This window comes from Physella acuta, unplaced genomic scaffold (assembly GCF_028476545.2).
Source record: "Physella acuta isolate Inbredline_101_S28 unplaced genomic scaffold, ASM2847654v3 ptg000714l, whole genome shotgun sequence".
Classification (NCBI taxonomy): Eukaryota; Metazoa; Mollusca; class Gastropoda; family Physidae; genus Physella; species Physella acuta.
The window spans coordinates 8085-34987 of record NW_026732232.1 but is presented as its reverse complement, the minus strand read 5'-3'; the positions used below and the strand labels follow the sequence as shown (position 1 = coordinate 34987).

General features: G+C 45.0%; 1 protein-coding gene across 1 annotated transcript; it reads right to left on the bottom strand.

Annotated features, from left to right (window-relative positions):
• Positions 1–224: 224 nt before the first annotated feature.
• On the bottom strand, positions 225–26846 carry LOC131949773 (TRIO and F-actin-binding protein-like). The gene is made up of 4 exons (XM_059311720.1): positions 26785–26846; positions 8589–10349; positions 3201–3367; positions 225–472 (listed from the first exon to the last, which is right to left on the bottom strand). Exons 1-4 carry the CDS (start codon positions 26844–26846, stop codon positions 225–227), a joined length of 2238 nt encoding a protein of 745 aa, XP_059167703.1.
• Positions 26847–26903: the final 57 nt, after the last annotated feature.

Genomic DNA, 26903 nt, shown 5'->3' with positions numbered 1-26903 from the left:
TATACACTCACACACCCCACACGCATTCACACAACTTAAAATTTTTCTGGAATTGATTTCCTGTCTGCCTACCCCCTCCCCCTCCCCCACCCCGCCCCAGCACCTCCGTGGGACGCAGGGTGAGGAAAACAATACGACCACTATTCTGCAGCAGCTAAGCTGCAAGCCCCTATCATTGAGCGTGAGTTGTCCCCCAGATACCCGCCACAGATGTATCACTTTCGTCAAAGCAACTTAATAAAAGCCCTGTTCCCTGGCCGGGCCGCCCGCCTTAAAATAGCAAGCAGACCTCGACCTCCCCGTGCTGATACGGATCTGATAGGCACAAGCTCGTCAAACCAGTGCCAGTGTCTGCAGCGGGGAACCCTGGCCTGGGAGAGGCTGGCACAGAAAGGAACCAGTGTTCCTCCGTCAAATAATCGCCGAGATAGCCCACACAAGACAGGCACTGTTACACCCAGCAGAGCTTTCTCTGTGGACAAATGGGATTTTTTCAAATTGTTTTTAGAACATTCGTCAACATCTTGTGTATGTAGAGCCGAGATATTTTTAACTCTGATCTCTAGAGTTAGATAACAGTAAAGATAAACACATTTAGACTTACGAATAGACGGGTTCATTGGGTGTTTAGGGCATATCGCCAACACAAACACTTGAACCGATTACAGCATCAGTCTCTCAAGCTTCAGAACAAAGACATCACATTTAGATTAATTGCTATTGGGTTTAAAATTATCTTGACCTTTGCCATTACGATCCAAACGGCAGATGAAGTAGAGTTTGCCTGTTACCTGATCTACACATATGCATGGATTGTACGGTTAGTTTTTATGCGACTTAAGTTCTCCCGACCTGAGTCAGGTACCAATTAGAGCTGGATGAACTCAGGGACGTCCTTTTGATTCGGCCTGATAATGGAGCTAGAAGCTTTCGGGGCACCAAAACTGTAATTATGGCACGGATCACTCAACGAATGTATTATCAGACGGGTCACTCAACTACTGTATAATCAGACGGGTCACTCAACAAATGTATTATCAGACGGATCACTCAACAAATGTATTATCAGACGGATCACTCAACAAATGTATTATCAGACGGATCACTCAACAAATGTATTATCAGACGGATCACTCAACAAATGTATTATCAGACGGATCACTCAACAAATGTAATTATGACACGAACTTATATCAAACACCTCACCATTAAATAGCAAATTCCACCTTGATGAACTTTGAACCGTAAGGGTTAGGGCAAAGGTTAAGTGTTGAAGTAGATGTAACCAGCGGTACCGTAGAGAATAAAATACATATATATTGGATGCATTTACCCCTCCAGTCAGTCGAGTGTTCTTGGCGCATCTAATATCATTATCGTGAGTAAAGTGATATCTATCGCCTATCGTAAATCCCATCAATAAAACGAGATTAAAAATCAAATGATTCCCCGTTTTTCTTACCTCCCTGTAAATTCTCCATTTCCCCTGCTAGTTTAGATAACTCTGCCCGGGTCTTATAAATGATTGGGGTTCAAAGGTCAGCCGTTTTAGATCTAGCCACAGCATGAAGAAAGTCGGGACGCAAACAAATATTCCAGCTTTCTGACAATTCCAATTTCACTGGGGGGGGGGGGGACGACGATAGAACTCTCCGCTTCCGGTTATATGACGTCATCAATGGTTTGTTGCAGTAAGTTTGTTCGAGAGTAGAGAAACAACAGTCTCACAAATAAATCTGGTCGTTTTGATAATGACTCTCATCTAAGTCATAATGACTCGCATCTAAATAATAATGACTCGCGTCTAGATAATAATGATTTGCGTCTAGTTTTTAATGACCTCATTCATGTTAATTTAGATTAACGCCTAATTAATATTTTCTCGGATTTAGTTAATGATGACTTGCGTCTATTTAATGATGACTTGCGTCTATTTAATGATGACTTGCGTCTATTTAATGATGACTTGCGTCTAGTTAATGATGACTTGCGTCTAGTTAATGATGACTTGCGTCTAGTTAATGATGACTTGCGTCTAGTTAATGATGACTTGCGTCTATTTAATGATGACTTGCGTCTATTTAATAATGACTTGCGTCTAGTTAATGATGACTTGCGTCTATTTAATAATGACTTGCGTCTAGTTAATGATGACTTGCGTCTATTTAATGATGACTTGCGTCTAGTTAATGATGACTTGCGTCTAGTTAATGATGACTTGCGTCTAGTTAATGATGACTTGCGTCTATTTAATGATGACTTGCGTCTATTTAATAATGACTTGCGTCTAGTTAATGATGACTTGCGTCTATTTAATAATGACTTGCGTCTAGTTAATGATGACTTGCGTCTATTTAATAATGACTTGCGTCTAGTTAATGATGACTTGCGTCTATTTAATGATGACTCGCGTCTAGCACCAAGCAGAAATATCCCAATTACATCTGTCTGGATTAATGCCCCTGACCAGGCCGGCTGTATACCCACGCTAAGCGAGGAAGAAGATGAAATTACGAGGGTATATTTTCTCGTAAACGTCACAAAATGGCTAGCCACTCCTGTTTATGTACATGGCCCAGGCTCTAGCTAGTGTGTGTGTGTGGGGGGGGGGGGGGGTTAGGGCGGCTCCTTCACCCCATGTCTTGTATTGATGGAGAAATTATTCTTGAGAAAGGGAAGGCAAAAGAGACGATGCTAGAATAAATCACCCCACCCTCCCCTCCCCCAACTATTGGCAGGGTAGCGTCCCCTGGGAGAGACAGGATCGAGTTTTAAGAAGTGCGGATGAGTTGGATTTAATGAGATGTAGGATGGAGGACACCCCCCTCACCCCCACCCCTCCATATCGCGGGAATCCAACTTAAAATTAAAACATAAAAACACCCCCAATTTAATTATATACCGCCTCCTTTTTTTTGTATTTAATAAAAGATTTACATTTGAAATCTGCTCCATAATCGAACCTTGTTTGATTGAATGTGTGTATCGATTGCTCCGTCCATCACACGGGGAATTATAAGTTTGGAAATAAATCGTTCCTATCACAAATTACATCAGTCAGATCAGACTTGTCTTATAAGTCAAGCAGGTCAAAATTACATAAGTCAGATTTGACACGTTTTTTTAAAGTCAAACAGGTCAAAATTATATCAGTCAGATTAGACCTGTGACAGGTCTAAATAACATCAGGCAGATAACACCTGTGACAGGTGATAATAGATTGGCCACAGTCTTGGTCTGTCCAGTGGTGGGGGCAGCGGAGTCAGGAAAGAGAGAGTCACAGTTGATCGAGTCACAGGGCGTCACAACAGCATCAGCAGATCTCAATAGCACCTTCAGCTGTGACGTTGTGCCCACAGTCTCGAGTCTTAGGATAAAAGTCACAGGATAAAAGTCACAGGATAGAAGTCACAGGATAAAAGTTACGCCTGTTTGCCGGCTTGCCGTGTATGCCGGCCTGCCGGCTTATCGGATATGCCGGCAGATTCTCGTGTGCCGTCTGCTACAACCTATAACTATTGTTTACCCGATGCTTTTTACTCACCTTGACCTTTAGTCTTAGAGATTATCGCTGGCAGCGTTCGTGTGGGTTATGTAATTTCTGAGCCATGGCTTTAGATGTCCAGATACATTAATGGCACATATATCTACCAGGTACATTATGACCCAAGATATATTAATGACCCAGATAATGACCCAGATCTCTACCAGATAATGACCCAGCTTTCTACCAGATAATGACCCAGATCTCTACCAGATACATTAATGTTACAGCACCCAAAATATTTCTGTACACAAACATTACATTGTCTGTAAAGATATGAATGTGATGGGGAACTGAGATGCTACAAACTACGTCATCTCCTGTTTTTTTTTATCTTACACCTTCCTTACATCACGTAGGCTTACATTATATCACGTGGTACCCTACACACGTCTCTTACATTGACTATCTTTGTTTATCATCAAAGCTTTGATTCAGATATGTGTGAAATAGTTTGGCTTACATTTAAAATAACACTTTGTGAACCTGGTTTCTACATCAACATGGGGAGGGCTGCAGGAAGTTAAGGTGTGTGTGGGGGGGGGGGGGGGACATGACGTGAGATGCTCACAAATATGGTGGACAACTTAGTCAACCACCAACTGGCTAGCCCACTCAGTGGCCAACCAAGTAAGTGGCCCACCAAGTAAGCGGCCCACCAAGTAAGCGGCCCACCAAGTAAGCGGCCCACCAAGTAAGCGGCCCACCAACTTTTAGTCAACCCGAAAAGCTTTGATTAAAGCCTCAAATACACCAATAAATAAATCTCAACTCCGTCCAATTGTTTTAGAATTTTCTGAACAAGCACAAGACTTCCGCCTTCAAATGTTCTGTGTAAACAAACATGGGTTATAGTGGTGGGGTCGATAGCTTTATAGTGGCTTTAACGTCGTGGTTTTAAGTGTTGGGTGAGTCATTGTACACACAACACATATACTCACAATCCCACAATCCTATATTCTTTCCGGTAGATGAAATCATCCCCTCACCCACCAACCAACCCCACCTTCCATCTTGTTGGCTTATCTCTTGTGTGTACTGTGTACCTTGCCATAATGTATACCCTGTGTGTACTGTGTACCTGGCCATAATGTATACCCTTTGTGTACTGTGTACCTGGCCATAATGTATACCCTTTGTGTACTGTGTACCTGGCCATAATGTATACCCCTTGTGTACTGTGTACCTGGCCATAATGTATACCCTTTGTGTACTGAGTACCTGGCCATAATGTATACCCTTTGTGTACTGTGTACCTGGCCATAATGTATACCCTTTGTGTACTGAGTACCTGGCCATAATGTATACCCTTTGTGTACTGTGTACCTGGCCATAATGTATACCCTTTGTGTACTGTGTACCTGGCCATAATGTATACCCTTTGTGTACTGTGTACCTGGCCATAATGTATACCCTTTGTGTACTGTGTACCTGGCCATAATGTATACCCTGTGTGTACTGTGTACCTGGCCATAATGTATACCCTTTGTGTACTGTGTACCTGGCCATAATGTATACCCTTTGTGTACTGTGTACCTGGCCATAATGTATACCCTTTGTGTACTGTGTACCTGGCCATAATGTATACCCTTTGTGTACTGTGTACCTGGTCATAATGTGTACCCTTTGTGTACTGTGTACCTGGCCACCATTGTTTCCTTTCTATTTGAACACAAACAAATCCAGTCTTTGTGTTTCTCCCACTTGATACATCCTGGCTATTTCTGGCTACTCTCTAAACCAAACAGTCACGGTTACATAATGACGTCATTATACCCCTTAAACCGGCGGCTGTTACGTTGTTGAACGGCCGCAAGTCTCGGCGTTTCTCGCCAGGGTAGAGCCACACTGCTGGAATCGATGGGGGTCCCAGAAACATGGCCGGCCCGTCCCCCGGGACCGGGCGGAAAGGTTAGGCACACACACACACACACACACAGACACACACACACACACACACACACACACAGACACACACAGACACACACACACACACACAGAAGTTATTTCAAGTCGCGGGGACCTAGAGAAATAAGCAGCCGAGGTTTACATGACGGTGTGTGGTGTGTGTGGGTGTGAGTGTGGGTGTGTGTGTGGGTGTGAGTGGGTGTGAGTGGTGTGTGGGGAGATGGTCTAGATTACAAACGGTTGAATGAAAGAACAAACCATCCGGCGAGCGAGGTGTTTGTCCTGGAGAGATTGATAAGCCCAAATACGCGGGAGGAAAAATAAACATTTATTTCCAGTTTATCCTCGCCGGGTTCCTAATGCGGAAGTGACTGTAACCGGAAACAAGAATTGGTTTCGTTTATAAGTTGGATCAAACAAAGGGCCTGTACTCTACTACAGAGTTGCCTCCTTTGTCTACATCGAGATAATACTTTTGCTAAACGTCTGAGGTAGTTTTTTATTTGACTGGAACCAAAGTAATCTCTGGGGTCGCGTGGGGTGGGGCTGAGTCTTATCGGGTACATGGTCTAGAACAAACATAGAACACTTAGGGCACAGATAGAAGACATTTAGAATACAACTAGAACAAACATGGAATAAACATAGAACACTTAGAGAACAGATAGAAGACATTTATAATACAATTAGAACAAACATAGAACAAACATAGAACACTTAGAGCACAGATAGAAGACATCTAGAATACAACTAGAACAAAGCTAGAACAAAAGTAGAACAAACATAGAACAAAACTAGAAAAAAATTAGCTAGAAAAATTAGGTGCTTGGTCAAACTGGGCAATCGGTTGGCCTTGTACAAGATGGCCCAGAACAGGCCAGCTACTGGATGGCCACAAGTTGATCAAGAAACATGGTCCGATACATTTTTAAACAATCTCTTCCAATTGATATTCTCCATGTACACCCCTCAACTTGTCGGCGGCATTCACTAATACTGGACATTCAACTAGGTACCAAATGTCTGCTAAACACGTGACTACTGACTGTTAATGTAGTACAAAACACGTCAATAACAAATGTAATTAGCTTTATATTTATTATATAAGCCCCAGTTAAAAGAATGTGCTTCATTTGCTTGATAATGTTTAGATCTGTATCAGTTGCAAATTAATATTTCTCGATAACAATCCCAAGCTTTTCTTAAACAAAATGCCATTAGAATGCATCTGTTCATGAACCTTCAAGTCTGTGACTGCCTCCCCTTTCACACACTGGCATTTAAACCTAGAGTTACCGGCCTTTGCATGTACGGAATGTTGTAAGTTCTAGTCCTATAATGGTTAAACTGTTGGCCAGGCTCTCATTAAATCTTGCAATACGTCACTCAGACATGTGACGTGGCTTGGACATTAAATGACCAGAGCTGTACACGTGGGAATGTTTTAAACATGTCACTTGTGACCTTCACCTTGTAGTGGCTGTCAAGGGACATAACTCACCTTGTTGCCCCAATGTTTCCCGTTGTGTGTGTGTGTGTGTGAGGGGGGAGGGGGGGGGGGACCTCGCTGCCCGTATGTTCCCCGTGTGTGTGTGTGGGGGGGGGGGGACCTCGCTGCCCGTATGTTCCCCGTGTTGGTCTCTTTAATTGCCTCTCCCAGCCGGATTAATGGTCACTTTCAGTAACCGACGGACGCGATCATTCAACCACGGAAATGACGTCACAGGCGGACAAAACTGGGATTCTCCACACCAGGTGGGGGACGGACATACGGGCCTGTCCGTCCGGTTTACAGCACGTAACTGTCAGGACAGTTCTATGATCTCCCGGTCATCTCCCCATGATTTATACCGGCATAGAAGCACTAACTGACCGTTGCCGGCAACTTTACGACCGGCAAGGTGCCGGCCTTGAATGACGCAGGAGACCCGGCAGACGTAACGGTTTCTGTTGGCCGTTTGATGGCTCGTAAACTCGCGCGCTTCGTCCACTGCTTTATGGGCCATCATGGCCAGTTGGTCGCGGGCCATCATGGCCAGTTGGTCGTGGGCCGTTAATCCCCACACATCCAGACCTTGTTTATTTAACTGTGCCCTCAGTAGGCCGCCCGCAGACGACAAATTGAATTCCTCACTGGGATAAAAATATTCCCAGGGAAAGATAATCCTCGCTAATTGCAATAAAAATGGAAGAATTTATTCGCCACATGTTAGGTGGTTTTAAAACATTGGCGTATATCACGATCTGTTTTCCTCTATAACTTGTGGTAAAATACCACATACACACACACACACATATATACAAACACATACAACGTTTGAACAAAATATCACGTGATTAACGTGGCCGACACCACAGCAGTAAAACTGACTTCGTCGAATTCTGGTGCTACTAGTGCTATCCTAGTGTCACAATCTGGTGCTACTGGTGCTATCCTAGTGTCACAATCTGGTGCTACTAGTGCTATCCTAGTGTCACAATCTGGTGCTACTAGTGCTAGTGTCACAATCTGGTGCTACTGGTGCTATCCTAGTGTCACAATCTGGTGCTACTGGTGCTAGTGTCACAATCTGGTGCTACTGGTGATATCCTAGTGTCAGAATCTGGTGCTACTGGTGCTATCCTAGTGTCACAATCTGGTGCTACTGGTGCTATCCTAGTGTCACAATCTGGTGCTACTAGTGCTATCCTAGTGTCACAATCTGGTGCTACTGGTGCTATTGTTACAATCTGGTGCTACTGGTGCTAGTGTCACAATCTGGTGCTACTGGTGCTGGTGTCACAATCTGGTGCTACTGGTGCTAGTGTCACAATCTGGTGCTACTGGTGCTAGTGTCACAATCTGGTGCTACTGGTGCTAGTGTCACAATCTTGTGCTACTAGTGCTAGTGTCACAATCTGGTGCTACTGGTGCTAGTGTCACAATCTGGTGCTACTGGTGATATCCTAGTGTCACAATCTGGTGCTACTGATGCTAGTGTCACAATCTGGTGCTACTGGTGCTAGTGTCACAATGTAGTGCTACTGGTGCTACTGTCACAATCTGGTGCTACTAGTGCTATCACCCAAAGATTCACAGCGGACAACTACCTGGTTTGAAGGCCCTAAATATTTTGGCCCTATCAAAATGCCATACCTCCACCAACTCAGCTTAATTGTTATTACTTTTCTAGGTTTATCTTTCCTAGTGCGTGTCAAAGATGAAGGTTCATCTGTCCTAGTGCGTGTCCAAGATCTTCTAGGTTCATCTTTCCTAGAGCGTGTCAAAGATCTTCTAGGTTCATCTTTCCTAGTGCGTGTCAAAGATCTTCTAGGTTCATCTTTCCTAGAGCGTATCAAAGATCTTCTAGGTTCATCTTTCTTAGTGCGTGTTAAATATCTAGGTTCATCTGTCCTAGTGCGTGTCCAAGATCTTCTAGGTTCATCTTTCCTAGAGCGTGTCAAAGATCTTCTAGGTTCATCTTTCCTAGTGCGTGTCAAAGATCTTCTAGGTTCATCTTTCTTAGAGCGTGTCAAAGATCTTCTAGGTTCATCTTTCCTAGTGCGTGTCAAAGATCTTCTAGGTTCATCTTTCCTAGTGCGTGTCAAAGATCTTCTAGGTTCATCTTTCCTAGAGCGTGTCAAAGATCTTCTAGGTTCATCTTTCTTAATGCGTGTCAAAGATCTTCTAGGTTCATCTGTCCTAGTGCGTGTCCAAGATCTTCTAGGTTCATCTTTCCTAGAGCGTGTCAAAGATCTTCTAGGTTCATCTTTCCTAGTGCGTGTCAAAGATCTTCTAGGTTCATCTTTCCTAGAGCGTATCAAAGATCTTCTAGGTTCATCTTTCTTAGTGCGTGTTAAATATCTAGGTTCATCTGTCCTAGTGCGTGTCCAAGATCTTCTAGGTTCATCTTTCCTAGAGCGTGTCAAAGATCTTCTAGGTTCATCTTTCCTAGAGCGTGTCAAAGATCTTCTAGGTTCATCTTTCCTAGAGCGTGTCAAAGATCTTCTAGGTTCATCTTTCCTAGTGCGTGTCAAAGATCTTCTAGGTTCATCTTTCCTAGTGCGTGTCAAAGATCTTCTAGGTTCATCTTTCCTAGAGCGTGTCAAAGATCTTCTAGGTTCATCTTTCTTAATGCGTGTCAAAGATCTTCTAGCTTCATCTTTCCTAGTGCGTGTCAAAGATCTTCTAGGTTCATCTTTCCTAGTGCGTGTCAAAGATCTTCTAGGTTCATCTTTCCTAGAGCGTGTCAAAGATCTTCTAGGTTCATCTTTCCTAGAGCGTGTCAAAGATCTTCTAGGTTCATCTTTCCTAGTGCGTTTCAAAGATCTTCTAGGTTCATCTTTCCTAGTGCGTGTCAAAGATCTTCTAGTTTCATCTTTCCTAGAGCGTGTCAAAGATCTTCTAGGTTCATCTTTCTTAATGCGTGTCAAAGATCTTCTAGGTTCATCTTTCTTAATGCGTGTCAAAGATCTTCTAGGTTCATCTTTCTTAATGCGTGTCAAAGATCTTCTAGGTTCATCTTTCTTAGTGCGTGTCAAAGATCTTCTATGTTCATCTTTCTTAGTGCGTGTCAAAGATCTTCTAAGTTCATCTTTCCTAGTGCGTGTCAAAGATCTAGGTTCATCTTTCCTAGAGCGTGTCAAAGATCTTCTAGGTTCATCTTTCCTAGAGCGTGTCAAAGATCTTCTAGGTTCATCTTTCCTAGAGCGTGTCAAAGATCTTCTAGGTTCATCTTTCTTAATGCGTGTCAAAGATCTTCTAGGTTCATCTTTCTTAATGCGTGTCAAAGATCTTCTAGGTTCATCTTTCTTAATGCGTGTCAAAGATCTTCTAGGTTCATCTTTCTTAGTGCGTGTCAAATATCTAGGTTCATCTTTCTTAGTGCGTGTCAAAGATCTTCTAAGTTCATCTTTCCTAGTGCGTGTCAAAATTATTCTAGGTTCGTTAGTTAACGCCGTCCACCAATCAAGCAATTAATTAATTTAGAATCTGTTTTCATTTTTACCGTAGCCGCTTTTCTGATTTATTGTCCAAAAAAAAATGGTCTTCTGGTTCGGATTCGAACCCGTTCCATTAAACAATGATCTTTTTCCTCAACAGAACTAAGTACCGTAAGTCGACGTCTGGAATGTACTTGACCTTTAGATGACCTTCAAGTGACCTTCCAATAGAACGGCAATCAGTTACACAAGACAAATAAATCGACGTGAGCTGTTTGTTTGGCGAGTCAAGGGGAGACAATTGGCGATCACGTGACACAGACGGCCATTATTTCCTCGGGTCTCGCACCTGGCTTTACCCCCCTTGACGGCCACGTCTGCTCAGGGATCGATTCATCGAACGGCTGACCAGCTAATCGGCCATCACCGCGGGCCGGGTGATTTTAAGGGGTGTTAGGAGAGGGGGGGGGGGTGGCACTCTGGCCGTTTGTCTTGACCACTTGAGTCCTGTGGGTGTGTGTGTGGGGGGGGGGGGGGGGTCATAGTGTGGGGGTGTAAGTTTCCAGTGTGTCTCATATTGTGAGGAGTAGCGGTATCTGTGGGTGGCATAATGAGTGGGTCTCAATGTGTGGGGTGTGTGAGATGACGCAATGTGTATATGTTACTGCATGTAGCATAGAATGTGATCGTGGTGTGTGTTTGTGGGGGGGGGGGGGGCGGTTAATGTGAGGGGATCTACCTCAAAAAATGGATGACGTATAAGTGTCTTAGTGTGTGGTGTGTGGTGTGTGGTGTGTGGTGTGTGGTGTGTGGTGTGTGGTGTGTGTTAGGGATGATTATGATTACAAAACCGTGATAATTCCCCATTCTCCTCCGTCCCCCCCCCCCCCCCCCGTCCCTAACATGATACATATCGAGCCCTCATTTGCACTCACCACTACCCCACCCTCAACCCAACTCACTTATATGCACTCCCTACAAGATATTATGTCAAAAGAAGATATTTTGTCTAAGATTCAACATACTTTGTTTAAGATATTTCGTGTAAGATATTTTTTAAGATATTATGTCAAAAATATTTGTCGAAATTATTTTGTCTAAGATATTTTGTCAAAAATATTTTTGGAAATTATTTTGTCTAAAATAATTTTTTTATGGAAGATATTTTGTCTAGAACATTTAGTCCTGGGACCTTGAGAACAGCACACCTTGGTATAAAGAAATGACGTGTCTTCTATACATATGAAATAGTTTGCAATGTGATCGATAGTTGTCTGCTCCTGGCTAGACATTAAGTTAATTCTAGCAAACAGTTTAATTGCTCTCATTAGCATGTGACGTTTAATAATTGTCATTAACCAACTCGGTAAACTGGGTGACTGTGACGTCATTGTTCAGTTGTAAGACTGCTGATGTAACTGGGAGGGTGATGTAATGGTTTGTGTGTAGTTATTGTCATAAAATGTATCGCATATTGTCATAAAATGTATCACATATTGTCATAAAATTTACCACATATTCACTTCATTAAAAATCAGTTGAATCCACCTGCCAAATGAACACTTTCAAGAATCTGCCATACGCGCTATACAGACATGAGGGGAGATAGAACCTACAATACACGCCATACAGACATGAGGGGAGATAGAACCACCAAGCCAGCAGCTACAGACAAACATAATGGCTCCCCCCCCCCCCTCAAATCAGAATGTATGTTGTCAGTAACAGATGTATGTCTTCGCCTGCCCATAATGTATACATACATGTTCCTCAAACATGTGCCAGTACATCACTCTTACATGTCCCGTTACAGTTACATATATCATTCACGCATGTGCCATTACAATTACATCCATCGTCATTACATCTGCCATATGTAATCAAACGGCCATATGTTACCACGAGAAGACGGCCAAGGCCAATAACTCGTGGGCCATTTAGAGACACGGCCGTCAACTGACGTGATCGTCACGTGATTTACACGTGACACATAAACATGTCACGATTAGTGTGTCCGTGGGGGGGGGGGGGGGGGGAAGCATATTGTAGTAGACTGGACAAGAGTGGACAATAGGCGACATGGTCGTCACTAGCCAAATACTGTAGAAAATTGGAAGTGGGTAGCGGAGGGGGGGGGGGGCGGGGAGTGTCTCTATCCTCAGATTCTCTCTCACACGCATATAAAAACACACAAATACTCACACGCATACACACATAAAGGTGATTTTACAGTTATATTTGAGACAGTGTAAACAAATGTTTACAGTTGAATGAATTCTGGCCTTCTGCGAGCATCGTGTTACGTGAAGATTAGACGTTAGAAGTATGAACTACCTTGTTAGAGAACCATCAACAGAACTGGAAAATTGAAATGTAGAGCGGAACAACTCTGTGCTGTCGCCTCTTCTGGTTCCACTAACACGGTGCTATCCATGTTTCAGTTATGACCCCTTCCCCACACACACATTCACTGTTTTCCAGTTATGATCCCCACACCCCTGATGTTTTTTCTTCATTTTCCCCCGCCCCGCCCCTCCCCCCCCCCCCTCGATCAAATTCCACCGAGGCCCATATGCCTGGCACGGTGCGGCCTACAACTTGACCCCAGCCCAACTGTCGCTAAAAGAATATTGAGCTCGCCCCCCCCCCCCACCCCATCCGACAGTATTGGAATTGTCCTAATTTACGAGCACCTTGCCAGTGACTCACCGTGACGTCACTATCGTATTGGAACCGGGTCCCTCCCCATCCTTACCCCTTCCCCTCCCCTCCCCCGCAAACCACGACTCCCTGACAATTAATGGATATCACAGAAATATTGCCCCGCCACAGAAAGTCATATTTCACTATGACCTTGACCTTCATATCCGACAAGACCAGTGGTTGATGTAGCTACCCGTGCAGGCTGGTTGGGGCAGGTAGCACTGTCACAGGTAGCACTGTCACAGGTAACACTGTCACAGGTAACACTGTCACAGGTAACACTGTCACAGGTAACACTGTCACAGGTAGAGACTGTCACAAATTCTCTGAGTTAACTCATCAAATTGAGACCGTCCAGTTTTGTAACGACGAGTGCGGGGAGCATATCTTGTGAAGCAGGGCTTCATATATCTAAGGGAGCCGGCGCCCCAGTGATGGCAATTAGGCGCCCCTGTGATGGCAATTAGGGCGCCATGAGGGGAATTACTCGCGCCCTGGATTGAATTGCTTGTCTCACATAATGCGCCACCGGAAGTCACATTTCTCATGATGGATCATCGTGTACGGCTAATAGGATACTGCGATCACATATATCATACACAATGAACTTTTAGGAATACACAATTGATCTTGGAACAATTGATCTTCAAAGATCAAAGACATGCACATGCATTTGCCAACCATTGAATTCTAGGTAGGCAACAAGTTACCGAATAGATCACCAAATAGATCAAGTCACCAAATAGATCCATAGGTCTCACCACTTGCTCGTGTCACCATTGCAGCAGCCCCATACATCACCGGTGACACAACGAGTCACGTGACTCCCATAGAGTCATTGGCTAAATGAGGAGGGTGGGGTATCAATAGTTGAGTGGCTAAATGAGGAGGGTGGGGTATCAATAGTTGAGTGGCTAAATGAGGAGGGTGGGGTATCAATAGTTGAGTGGCTAAATGAGGAGGGTGGGGTATCAATAGTTGAGTGGCTAAATGAGGAGGATGGGGTATCAATAGTTGAGTGGCTAAATGAGGAGGGTGGGGTATCAATAGTTGAGTGGCTAAATGAGGAGGGTGGGGTATCAATAGTTGAGTGGCTAAATGAGGAGGGTGGGGTATCAATAGTTGAGTGGCTAAATGAGGAGGGTGGGGTATCAATAGTTGAGTGGCTAAATGAGGAGGGTGGGGTATCAATAGTTGAGTGGCTAAATGAGGAGGGTGGGGTATCAATAGTTGAGTGGCTAAATGAGGAGGGTGGGGTATCAATAGTTGAGTGGCTAAATGAGGAGGGTGGGGTATCAATAGTTGAGTGGCTAAATGAGGAGGGTGGGGTATCAATAGTTGAGTGGCTAAATGAGGAGGATGGGGTATCAATAGTTGAGTGGCTAAATGAGGAGGGTGGGGTATCAATAGTTGAGTGGCTAAATGAGGAGGGTGGGGTATCAATAGTTGAGTGGCTAAATGAGGAGGGTGGGGTATCAATAGTTGAGTGGCTAAATGAGGAGGGTGGGGTATCAATAGTTGAGTGGCTAAATGAGGAGGGTGGGGTATCAATAGTTGAGTGGCTAAATGAGGAGGGTGGGGTATCAATAGTTGAGTGGCTAAATGAGGAGGATGGGGTATCAATAGTTGAGTGGCTAAATGAGGAGGGTGGGGTATCAATAGTTGAGTGGCTAAATGAGGAGGGTGGGGTATCAATAGTTGAGTGGCTAAATGAGGAGGGTGGGGTATCAATAGTTGAGTGGCTAAATGAGGAGGGTGGGGTATCAATAGTTGAGTGGCTAAATGAGGAGGGTGGGGTATCAATAGTTGAGTGGCTAAATGAGGAGGGTGGGGTATCAATAGTTGAGTGGCTAAATGAGGAGGGTGGGGTATCAATAGTTGAGTGGCTAAATGAGGAGGGTGGGGTATCAATAGTTGAGTGGCTAAATGAGGAGGGTGGGGTATCAATAGTTGAGTGGCTAAATGAGGAGGGTGGGGTATCAATAGTTGAGTGGCTAAATGAGGAGGGTGGGGTATCAATAGTTGAGTGGCTAAATGAGGAGGGTGGGGTATCAATAGTTGAGTGGCTAAATGAGGAGGGTGGGGTATCAATAGTTGAGTGGCTAAATGAGGAGGGTGGGGTATCAATAGTTGAGTGGCTAAATGAGGAGGGTGGGGTATCAATAGTTGAGTGGCTAAATGAGGAGGGTGGGGTATCAATAGTTGAGTGGCTAAATGAGGAGGGTGGGGTATCAATAGTTGAGTGGCTAAATGAGGAGGGTGGGGTATCAATAGTTGAGTGGCTAAATGAGGAGGGTGGGGTATCAATAGTAGAGTGGCTAAATGAGGAGGGTGTGGTATCAATAGGTGAGTGGCTAAAAGAGGAGGGTGGGGTATCAATAGTTGAGTGGCTAAATAAGGAGGGTGGGGTATCAATAGTTGAGTGGCTAAATGAGGAGGGTGGGGTATCAATAGTTGAGTGGCTAAATGAGGAGGGTGGGGTATCAATAGTTGAGTGGCTAAATGAGGAGGGTGGGGTATCAATAGTTGAGTGGCTAAATGAGGAGGGTGGGGTATCAATAGTTGAGTTGCTAAATGAGGAGGGTGGGGTATCAATAGTTGAGTGGCTAAATGACGAGGGTGGGGTATCAATAGTTGAGTGGCTAAATGAGGAGGGTGGGGTATCAATAGTTGAGTGGCTAAAAGAGGAGGGTGGGGTATCAATAGTTGAGTGGCTAAATGAGGAGGGTGGGGTATCAATAGTTGAGTGGCTAAATGAGGAGGGTGGGGTATCAATAGTTGAGTGGCTAAATGAGGAGGGTGGGGTATCAATAGTTGAGTGGCTAAATGAGGAGGGTGGGGTATCAATAGTTGAGTGGCTAAATGAGGAGGGTGGGGTATCAATAGTTGAGTGGCTAAATGAGGAGGGTGGGGTATCAATAGTTGAGTGGCTAAATGAGGAGGGTGGGGTATCAATAGTTGAGTGGCTAAATGAGGAGGGTGGGGTATCAATAGTTGAGTGGCTAAATGAGGAGGGTGGGGTATCAATAGTAGAGTGGCTAAATGAGGAGGGTGTGGTATCAATAGGTGAGTGGCTAAAAGAGGAGGGTGGGGTATCAATAGTTGAGTGGCTAAATGAGGAGGGTGGGGTATCAATAGTTGAGTGGCTAAATGAGGAGGGTGGGGTATCAATAGTTGAGTGGCTAAATGAGGAGGGTGGGGTATCAATAGTTGAGTGGCTAAATGAGGAGGGTGGGGTATCAATAGGTGAGTGGCTAAATGAGGAGGGTGGGGTATCAATAGTTGAGTGGCTAAATGAGGAGGGTGGGGTATCAATAGTTGAGTGGCTAAATGAGGAGGGTGGGGTATCAATAGTTGAGTGGCTAAATGAGGAGGGTGGGGTATCAATAGTTGAGTGGCTAAATGAGGAGGGTGGGGTATCAATAGTTGAGTGGCTAAATGAGGAGGGTGGGGTATCAATAGTTGAGTGGCTAAATGAGGAGGGTGGGGTATCAATAGTTGAGTGGCTAAATGAGGAGGGTGGGGTATCAATAGTTGAGTGGCTAAATGAGGAGGGTGGGGTATCAATAGTTGAGTGGCTAAATGAGGAGGGTGGGGTATCAATAGTTGAGTGGCTAAATGAGGAGGGTGGGGTATCAATAGTTGAGTGGCTAAATGAGGAGGGTGGGGTATCAATAGTTGAGTGGCTAAATGAGGAGGGTGGGGTATCAATAGTTGAGTGGCTAAATGAGGAGGGTGGGGTATCAATAGTTGAGTGGCTAAATGAGGAGGGTGGGGTATCAATAGTTGAGTGGCTAAATGAGGAGGGTGGGGTATCAATAGTAGAGTGGCTAAATGAGGAGGGTGTGGTATCAATAGGTGAGTGGCTAAAAGAGGAGGGTGGGGTATCAATAGTTGAGTGGCTAAATAAGGAGGGTGGGGTATCAGTAGTTGAGTGGCTAAATGAGGAGGGTGGGGTATCAATAGTTGAGTGGCTAAATGAGGAGGGTGGGGTATCAATAGTTGAGTGGCTAAATGAGGAGGGTGGGGTATCAATAGTTGAGTGGCTAAATGAGGAGGGTGGGGTATCAATAGTTGAGTGGCTAAATGAGGAGGGTGGGGTATCAATAGTTGAGTTGCTAAATGAGGAGGGTGGGGTATCAATAGTTGAGTGGCTAAATGAGGAGGGTGGGGTATCAATAGTTGAGTGGCTAAATGAGGAGGGTGGGGTATCAATAGTTGAGTGGCTAAATGAGGAGGGTGGGGTATCAATAGTTGAGTGGCTAAATGAGGAGGGAGGGGTATCAATAGTTGAGTGGCTAAATGAGGAGGGTGGGGTATCAATAGTTGAGTGGCTAAATGAGGAGGGTGGGGTATCAATAGTTGAGTGGCTAAATGAGGAGGGTGGGGTATCAATAGTTGAGTGGCTAAATGAGGAGGGTGGGGTATCAATAGTTGAGTGGCTAAATGGGGAGGGTGGGGTATCAATAGTTGAGTGGCTAAATGAGGAGGGTGGGGTATCAATAGTTGAGTGGCTAAATGACGAGGGTGGGGTATCAATAGTTGAGTGGCTAAATGAGGAGGGTGGGGTATCAATAGTTGAGTGGCTAAAAGAGGAGGGTGGGGTATCAATAGTTGAGTGGCTAAATGAGGAGGGTGGGGTATCAATAGTTGAGTGGCTAAATGAGGAGGGTGGGGTATCAATAGTTGAGTGGCTAAATGAGGAGGGTGGGGTATCAATAGTTGAGTGGCTAAATGAGGAGGGTGGGGTATCAATAGTTGAGTGGCTAAATGAGGAGGGTGGGGTATCAATAGTTGAGTGGCTAAATGAGGAGGGTGGGGTATCAATAGTTGAGTGGCTAAATGAGGAGGGTGGGGTATCAATAGTTGAGTGGCTAAATGAGGAGGGTGGGGTATCAATAGTTGAGTGGCTAAATGAGGAGGGTGGGGTATCAATAGGTGAGTGGCTAAATGAGGAGGGTGGGGTATCAATAGTTGAGTGGCTAAATGAGGAGGGTGGGGTATCAATAGTTGAGTGGCTAAATGAGGAGGATGGGGTATCAATAGTTGAGTGGCTAAATGAGGAGGGTGGGGTATCAATAGTTGAGTGGCTAAATGAGGAGGGTGGGGTATCAATAGTTGAGTGGCTAAATGAGGAGGGTGGGGTATCAATAGTTGAGTGGCTAAATGAGGAGGGTGGGGTATCAATAGTTGAGTGGCTAAATGAGGAGGGTGGGGTATCAATAGTTGAGTGGCTAAAAGAGGAGGGTGGGGGGGGGGGCGGGGGAGGTTAGGGATTGGGTTACCATCAACAGCGCGAAGTGGTGGCAGTTACTGCCTTCTGTAGACAGGTTTAGAGCCAGGTTTAGAGCCAGGTTTAGAGCCGTTGTTTTTTTCTGAGCACGCAGCAACGAGAAGGAGACTTTCACGTTTTTATAGATGTTGTCTAGAGACAGGTCAAAGGTCAGTCTGTTAAATGGCTGCACACAGATCACTGGTCTCTCAGGGTTATTCTCAGGTGGAATACATACACATATTATCAGGTGGAATACATACACATATGGTCAGGTGGAATACATATACATATGGTCAGGTGGAATACATATACATATGGTCAGGTGGAATACAACGAAATCCTCCCTGAGGCGATGGCTGTCCTGACGCTGGACAGCTCAGTACATGTCAGTAAAGACAGTCGGACAGCTCAGTACATGTCAGTAAAGACAGTCGGACAGCTAATTACATGTCAGTAAAGACAGTCGGACAGCTCAGTACATGTCAGTAAAGACAGTCGGACAGCTCAGTACATGTCAGTAAAGACAGTCGGACAGCTCAGTACATGTCAGTAAAGACAGTCGGACAGCTCAGTACATGTCAGTAAAAACAGTCGGACAGCTCAGTACATGTCAGTAAAGACAGCCGGACAGCTCAGTACATGCCAGTAAAGACAGTCGGACAGCTCAGTACATGTCAGTAAAGACAGTCGGACAGCTCAGTACATGTCAGTAAAGACAGTCGGACAGCTCAGTACATGTCAGTAAAGACAGTCGGACAGCTCAGTACATGTCAGTAAAGACAGTCGGACAGCTAATTACATGTCAGTAAAGACAGTCGGACAGCTAATTACATGTCAATAAAGACAGTCGGACAGCTAATTACATGTCAGTAAAGACAGTCGGACAGCTCAGTACATGTCAGTAAAGACAGTCGGACAGCTCAGTACATGCCAGTAAAGACAGTCGGACAGCTGATTGCAGTATAAGTCAGATATCGTGAATAAACAACAGTAGGATAATCTGGGAACGTGATCCATCACTTCCACGTGACACGTGACTCATGTAAACACGTGATCTATTCTTGTCAGTCACTTTGGTATAACGTAAACAATGTGTAAAAGTAACTTTTTAAAAAGAATCCCGATAACATCTAATAGAGCGTAACGCCATCTCACCCCACCATCTCCCCCACTAAATAAGTTCTAGTACATTCTAGTATCTCACTGTTTTATCATCTGCCGGTCGAGCCTCGAGTTAGCCGGAAACTACCGGTCCACTTTGTATAAGCCGTCGAGAAAGCCATCTGTTGTTGCCTTAAGGTCTGCCAGTGAACTGGACACGATCGGAGATCACCATCCCAACCTGGCATGCCATGGGTAAACCAGACCCATAAATCTGGCAACTACACCCGCACAAGGAAAAAAATCTGGCAGGTGGGCTCAAAAAAACGGAAGTGATTGAATGAAAATCAAAATGGTGATTGGATGCCCAAAACAATTTGCCTCCTTCAATTTTGTGTTTTTTGTCTCAGAAAATTTCTTTTAAAGCCGGGAGTCAGATTTTATAGGAAGATATTCTCAACTCAACTGAGATAAGGAGCACTGAAGTCAAAACATTTGAAATTTGAGACAAGTTTAAACAGTGAGAAAAAAAAATTAAATGCTAAAGTCGGGTAGCAGAGGAACTAATTGCCAGAAGTTTAAAATCTGGGCAAGTTTTTTAAATGGAGTATGTTGATATTGAGGGGAATAAATGATTTCTGGACGTTTTTTTTTAAAGCGTGCACTTAGCGCAGACAAACTGCATCAGTCAACAATGGCGTTCAGACCTGGGGTAAATATTTTCTTTGCCTGTCGTTTGTTTACATGGTTGGGGGAGGGGGAGGTCCACCGACACGACGTAGGGCAGTCCACCGACACGACGTAAAGCAGTCCACCGACACGACGTAGGGCAGTCCACTGACACGACGTAGGGCAGTCCACCGACACGACGTAGGGCAGTCCACCGACACGACGTAGGAAACAGACACGACGTAAAGCAGTCCACCGACACGACGTAGAACAGACTACAGACACGACGTAAAGCAGTCCACTGACACGACGTAAAGCAATCCACCGACACGACGTAGGGCAGTCCCCCGACACGACGTAGGACACAGACACGACGTAATACACCACAAATATCTTGGGGAACCCATATACTGCTAAGGCACAACAAAGTGTGAAATCTACTGACTCCCCCCCCCCCCCCGTCATCTACCGACCCCCTGCGTCATCAGCTGACTCCAGGCGTCACAAGGATGTATGATGTATGAACTAGCCAGTAGAACCAACTGATCTGTCCATTCTTTTAAGCAACCCCCAGGTGCGGGCGGGTTTCGTTCCTGGCTCCCCTACATCATTGACTCATCTAGCTGCCAGCTACTCTTCTGTTTTCCTCATCTATAAATAGCCCACCATTACAGACCCAACGAGTGGTAATTAACATACCACATACAGTCACGTGACTGTACATGACAATCATGGAGTCAAAACGAGGCTCATGATCATATCAAGTTATCCTGGCTTTACCCACGTCATGTATTTTAAAATTGTACTTTTGATTTATTTTTGGGTGAGGTAGGGGGCGGGTGGGGGAGGGGCTTGACACTCAACTGTTGAGATCCTGACACATTTCATCACTTTAATTAATTAACAACGGGAGAAATGAAGACGACATTAGTGTAAAAGGTGGGCGTGGCAGACAAGGTCGCTGCAATAAGCAGATGCCGTTCTTCTGTCCTTCCTCCCCTACCCCGGGCAACAAAGCCCCCCCCCCCCCCATCCAAGTCGACATGCGAGAGACAGGCGTTACGGACTGACATCTACTTAACTACCCCCCCCCCCCAGTAACAATTGGTTGATGTACTCACATTCAATGTTTTGAATCAAGTAGAATCGCTTGCTGTACTCACCACCATCTACTCACAACCATCTACTCACCACCATCTACTCACCACCACCATCTACTCACCACCATCTACTCACCACCACCATCTACTCACCACCATCTACTCACCACCACCATCTACTCACCACCATCTACTCACCACCACCATCTACTCACCACCATCTACTCACCACCATCTACTCACCACCACCATCTACTCACCACCATCTACTCACCACCACCATCTACTCACCACCATCTACTCACCACCATCTACTCACCACCATCTACTCACCACCATCTACTCACCACCACCATCTACTCACCACCATCTACTCACCACCACCATCTACTCACCACCATCTACTCACCACCATCTACTCACCACCATCTACTCACCACCATCTACTCACCACCATCTACTCACCACCATCTATTCACCACCATCTACTCACCACCATCTACTCACCACCATCTACTCACCACCACCATCTACTCACCACCATCTACTCACCACCACCATCTACTCACCACCATCTACTCACCACCACCATCTACTCACCACCATCTACTCACCACCATCTACTCACCACCATCTACTCACCACCATCTACTCACAACCATCTACTCACCACCATCTACTCACCACCACCATCTACTCACCACCATCTACTCACCACCATCTACTCACCACCATCTACTCACCACCATCTACTCACCACCACCATCTACTCACCACCATCTACTCACCACCACCATCTACTCACCACCACCATCTACTCACCACCATCTACTCACCACCATCTACTCACCACCATCTACTCACCACCATCTACTCACCACCATCATCTGCTCACCACCATCTACTCACCACCACCATCTACTCACCACCACCATCTACTCACCACCATCTACTCACCACCATCTACTCACCACCACCATCTACTCACCACCATCTACTCACCACCACCATCTACTCACCACCATCTACTCACCACCACCATCTACTCACCACCATCTACTCACCACCATCTACTCACCACCACCATCTACTCACCACCATCTACTCACCACCACCATCTACTCACCACCACCATCTACTCACCACCATCTACTCACCACCATCTACTCACCACCATCTACTCACCACCACCATCTACTCACCACCATCTACTCACCACCACCATCTACTCACCACCATCTACTCACCACCATCTACTCACCACCATCTACTCACCACCATCTACTCACCACCACCATCTACTCACCACCATCTACTCACCACCATCTACTCACCACCATCTACTCACCACCATCTACTCACCACCATCTACTCACCACCATCTACTCACCACCATCTACTCACCACCATCATCTACTCACCACCATCTACTCACCACCACCATCTACTCACCACCATCTACTCACCACCATCTACTCACCACCATCATCTACTCACCACCACCATCTACTCACCACCACCATCTTCTCACCACCACCATCTACTCACCACCACCATCTACTCACCACCATCTACTCACCACCATCTACTCACCACCATCATCTACTCACCACCACCATCTACTCACCACCATCTACTCACCACCATCTACTCACCACCATCATCTACTCACCACCATCTACTCACCACCACCATCTACTCACCACCATCTACTCACCACCATCTACTCACCACCATCATCTACTCACCACCATCTACTCACCACCACCATCTACTCACCACTATCTACTCACCACCATCTACTCACCACCATCTACTCACCACGATGAAAATACTTGTGTCCCAACTCTCGTCCAAGTCTCGTGTTGATGTGTCCCAAGTCTCGTGTTCAGCGCCCAGCTGAACTGAAATACTTGATAGAGGAGAAGGCGACCATCTACTTGCAGTCATTTGGTCGTTGGGTGCTGGTCACGCGTGACTGATCTGTGTACTTAATAAGTATTAAGGCTCTTAGATCACTTGTGTTATGATCGTGTATTATATAAAACAAATATAAAAATCTCTATAAAATGCAATAAAATTAAGAAAATAAAACTAATTTGCTTTCTTTAATAAAAGCTTTGATCTCCCATGAGATTTCTTACATATTTTTGCGACCAAAGCAAATTAGTTTTATTTTCTTATTTTCAGTGCACTAAAAAGCATGTTATTTAAAACGCTTTTTATATTTGTATTATTTTCCCACTATCTAGTCATTCCTTCGAAATGAAGTTGCCATTACAAAGGCTACGACTTAACATTTTCGCGTTAAAACCGACCAGTTGTTTGTGATTAATACAAATGAGTTACCTGCCCCTAGTTAGGTAGTGGACGGCGTCAGTGCGAGAAACCAGCCAGCCGTGAAAACAGTTCACACTTGACAGTCCTCATCACGTGACTGTTTACTGTTTGTATTTTATCTCGTTGTCTCCCCTTTATAATTAATACAGTTATCTTTGATTAATTTTTAATGACGAGCCTAATGTCTAATTGGATAAAAAATAGATATCCTTTCATTCTTATAACAGAATAGCGTACCTAGAAAGTTAGAACGAAATCGCTCCATTAGAACTGGGTCAAAATTGAATGACAAGATTTCTCCCCCGAGCCAGAAACAAACAAACAGACACTGTGAGCTGTTGTTGTATTCTCAGATGTGTATCGTACTGTGCTGCTACACGCAACTCAGCCATCCTAGCCAATCAACCTTGACATTGGTCGGTGTGTAGCAAGTAAACATTTATCATGTCATATTTTACATCCATAAAAAACTTTCATACATCATTTTCAGTCCTAGTCTCTGGTGTTTGATTGAAAAATATTTCCGATATCTCCAGTTGGTAGGGTAGTGGAGGGGTGGAGGGGGTGGGGTATCGGTGGGGTATCGGTGGGGTATCGGTGGGGTATCGGTGGGGTATCGGTGGGGTGGGGTATCGGTGGGGTATCGGTGGGGTGGGGTATCGGTGGGGTGGGGTATCGGTGGGGTATCGGTGGGGTGGGGTGGGGTATCGGTGGGGTGGGGTGGGGTATCGGTGGGGTGGGGTGGGGTATCGGTGGGGTGGGGTGGGGTATCGGTGGGGTGGGGTGGGGTATCGGTGGGGTGGGGTGGGGTATCGGTGGGGTGGGGTGGGGTATCGGTGGGGTGGGGTGGGGTATCGGTGGGGTGGGGTGGAAGGGAAAGACCAAACCAAGTATTTGGTAATGTTTATGCTATGTGGTGTACATTATTGCATTGTATTGATCAGAAGATAGATTTGATGTGTGCGTCGTTCAGATGTTATCAGAAGATAAATTTGATGTGTGCATCGTTATCAGAAGATAGATTTGATGTGTGCATCGTTCAGATGTTATCAGAAGATAAATTTGATGTGTGCATCGTTATCAGAAGATAGATTTGATGTGTGCATCGTTCAGATGTTATCAGAAGATAAATTTGATGTGTGCATCGTTATCAGAAGATAAATTTGATGTGTGCATCGTTATCAGAAGATAGATTTGATGTGTGCATCGTTCAGATGCTATCAGAAGATAGATTTGATGTGTGCATCGTTATCAGAAGATAGATTTGATGTGTGCATTGTTCAGATGCTATCAGAAGATAGATTTGATGTGTGCATCGTTATCAGAAGATAGATTTGATGTGTGCATTGTTCAGATGCTATCAGAAGATAGATTTGATGTGAGCACCGTTCAGATGTAATCAGAAGATAGATTTGATTAGTTTTGCATTTCACTAATTAATTGTTTAGCTCGTGAGTGTTAACCTGAAGCTGTATGACGTCATGGCTCTAATTACCCGGAGCCGAGAATATTCTAATGACACGTTCTCTTAATGTGGACGACAGTTCTCAGAATACACACGTGTATACACGTATGTCAGGGGGTATTGTATGTCAACAGATGTATACACGTCATAAGCATATTGTATGTCAACAGATGTATACACGTATGGCATAAGCATATTGTATGTCAACAGATGTATACACGTATGGCATAAGCATATTGTATGTCAACAGATGTATACACGTATGTCAGTAGCTCCGTGTTGTGCTTTGTGACGTAAGCTCCGTGACATTGACCTTCTTATAACTGACAACATTTTCATTGCCCTGAACCCCAGCCTCAGTGTGTGAACGATCTACTCACAACATTTTCACTGACCTGAACCCCAGCCTCAGTGTGTGAACGATCTACTCACAACATTTTCACTGACCTGAACCCCAGCCTCAGTGTGTGAACGATCTACTCACAACATTTTCATTGCCCTGAACCCCAGCCTCAGTGTGTGAACGATCTACTCACAACATTTTCATTGCCCTGAACCCCAGCCTCAGTGTGTGAACGATCTACTGACAACATTTTCACTGCCCTGAACCCCAGCCTCAGTGTGTGAACGATCTACTCACAACATTTTCATTGCCCTGAACCCCAGCCTCAGTGTGTGAACGATCTACTCACAACATTTTCACTGCCCTGAACCCCAGCCTCAGTGTGTGAACGATCTACTCACAACATTTTCACTGCCCTGAACCCCAGCCTCAGTGTGTGAACGATCTACTCACAACATTTTCACTGACCTGAACCCCAGTCTCAGTGTGTGAACGATCTACTCACAACATTTTCACTGCCCTGAACCCCAGCCTCAGTGTGTGAACGATCTACTCACAACATTTTCACTGCCCTGAACCCCAGCCTCAGTGTGTGAACGATCTACTCACAACATTTTCACTGCCCTGAACCCCAGCCTCAGTGTGTGAACGATCTACTCACAACATTTTCATTGCCCTGAACCCCAGTCTCAGTGTGTGAACGATCTACTCACAACATTTTCACTGCCCTGAACCCCAGTCTCAGTGTGTGAACGATCTACTCACAACATTTTCACTGCCCTGAACCCCAGCCTCAGTGTGTGAACGATCTACTCACAACATTTTCATTGCCCTGAACCCCAGCCTCAGTGTGTGAACGATCTACTGACAACATTTTCATTGCCCTGAACCCCAGCCTCAGTGTGTGAACGATCTACTCACAACATTTTCACTGCCCTGAACCCCACGTGGGAAAGGGATCGGGGTCTTTAAAGTGGGCTCATGAAACTCACACTTGGAAAAGATAGTCTTTCAGCAAGTAATTTCGTTTGATTAATCAATTAATTAATTGATAGGTACGAGGGGTTGGGTAATTACTGGACTAATTGTCAGTGCATAAGTATCGTTTTACGTCTGAAGTGTTTGTGTGTGTGTGTGGGTGGGGGGTGTTGTGACGTCATTAGACGTGGCTGATGTTTGATGTGGTCAGCAGAAAGTTAATTAGACATTATGGGATGGGAGAATGAGAGGGGAAAGAAAGGTAAGAGGGGGGGGGGGGAGGGGGAGAAAGAATAATTAAACAGTAAAATTTTACAAATTTTATTTTTGATAGTCTTCGTTTTTGCTTTTTTTTTTTTACAGTGTACATGGGAGTTGAACTCCCCTCAAAATTTTTGCAAAGCTGCCAAATAAAACAGGCAGGTTTCAACTGACATCCCTGCCTGCAGACCACTGCTGACAACCTGCCTGCAGGCTGCCTTATTGCAGGCTAGCATTGAGAACTGCTTGCAGGCTGCACACGCCTACCGTCACGTGCCCGCACATTCTATCAG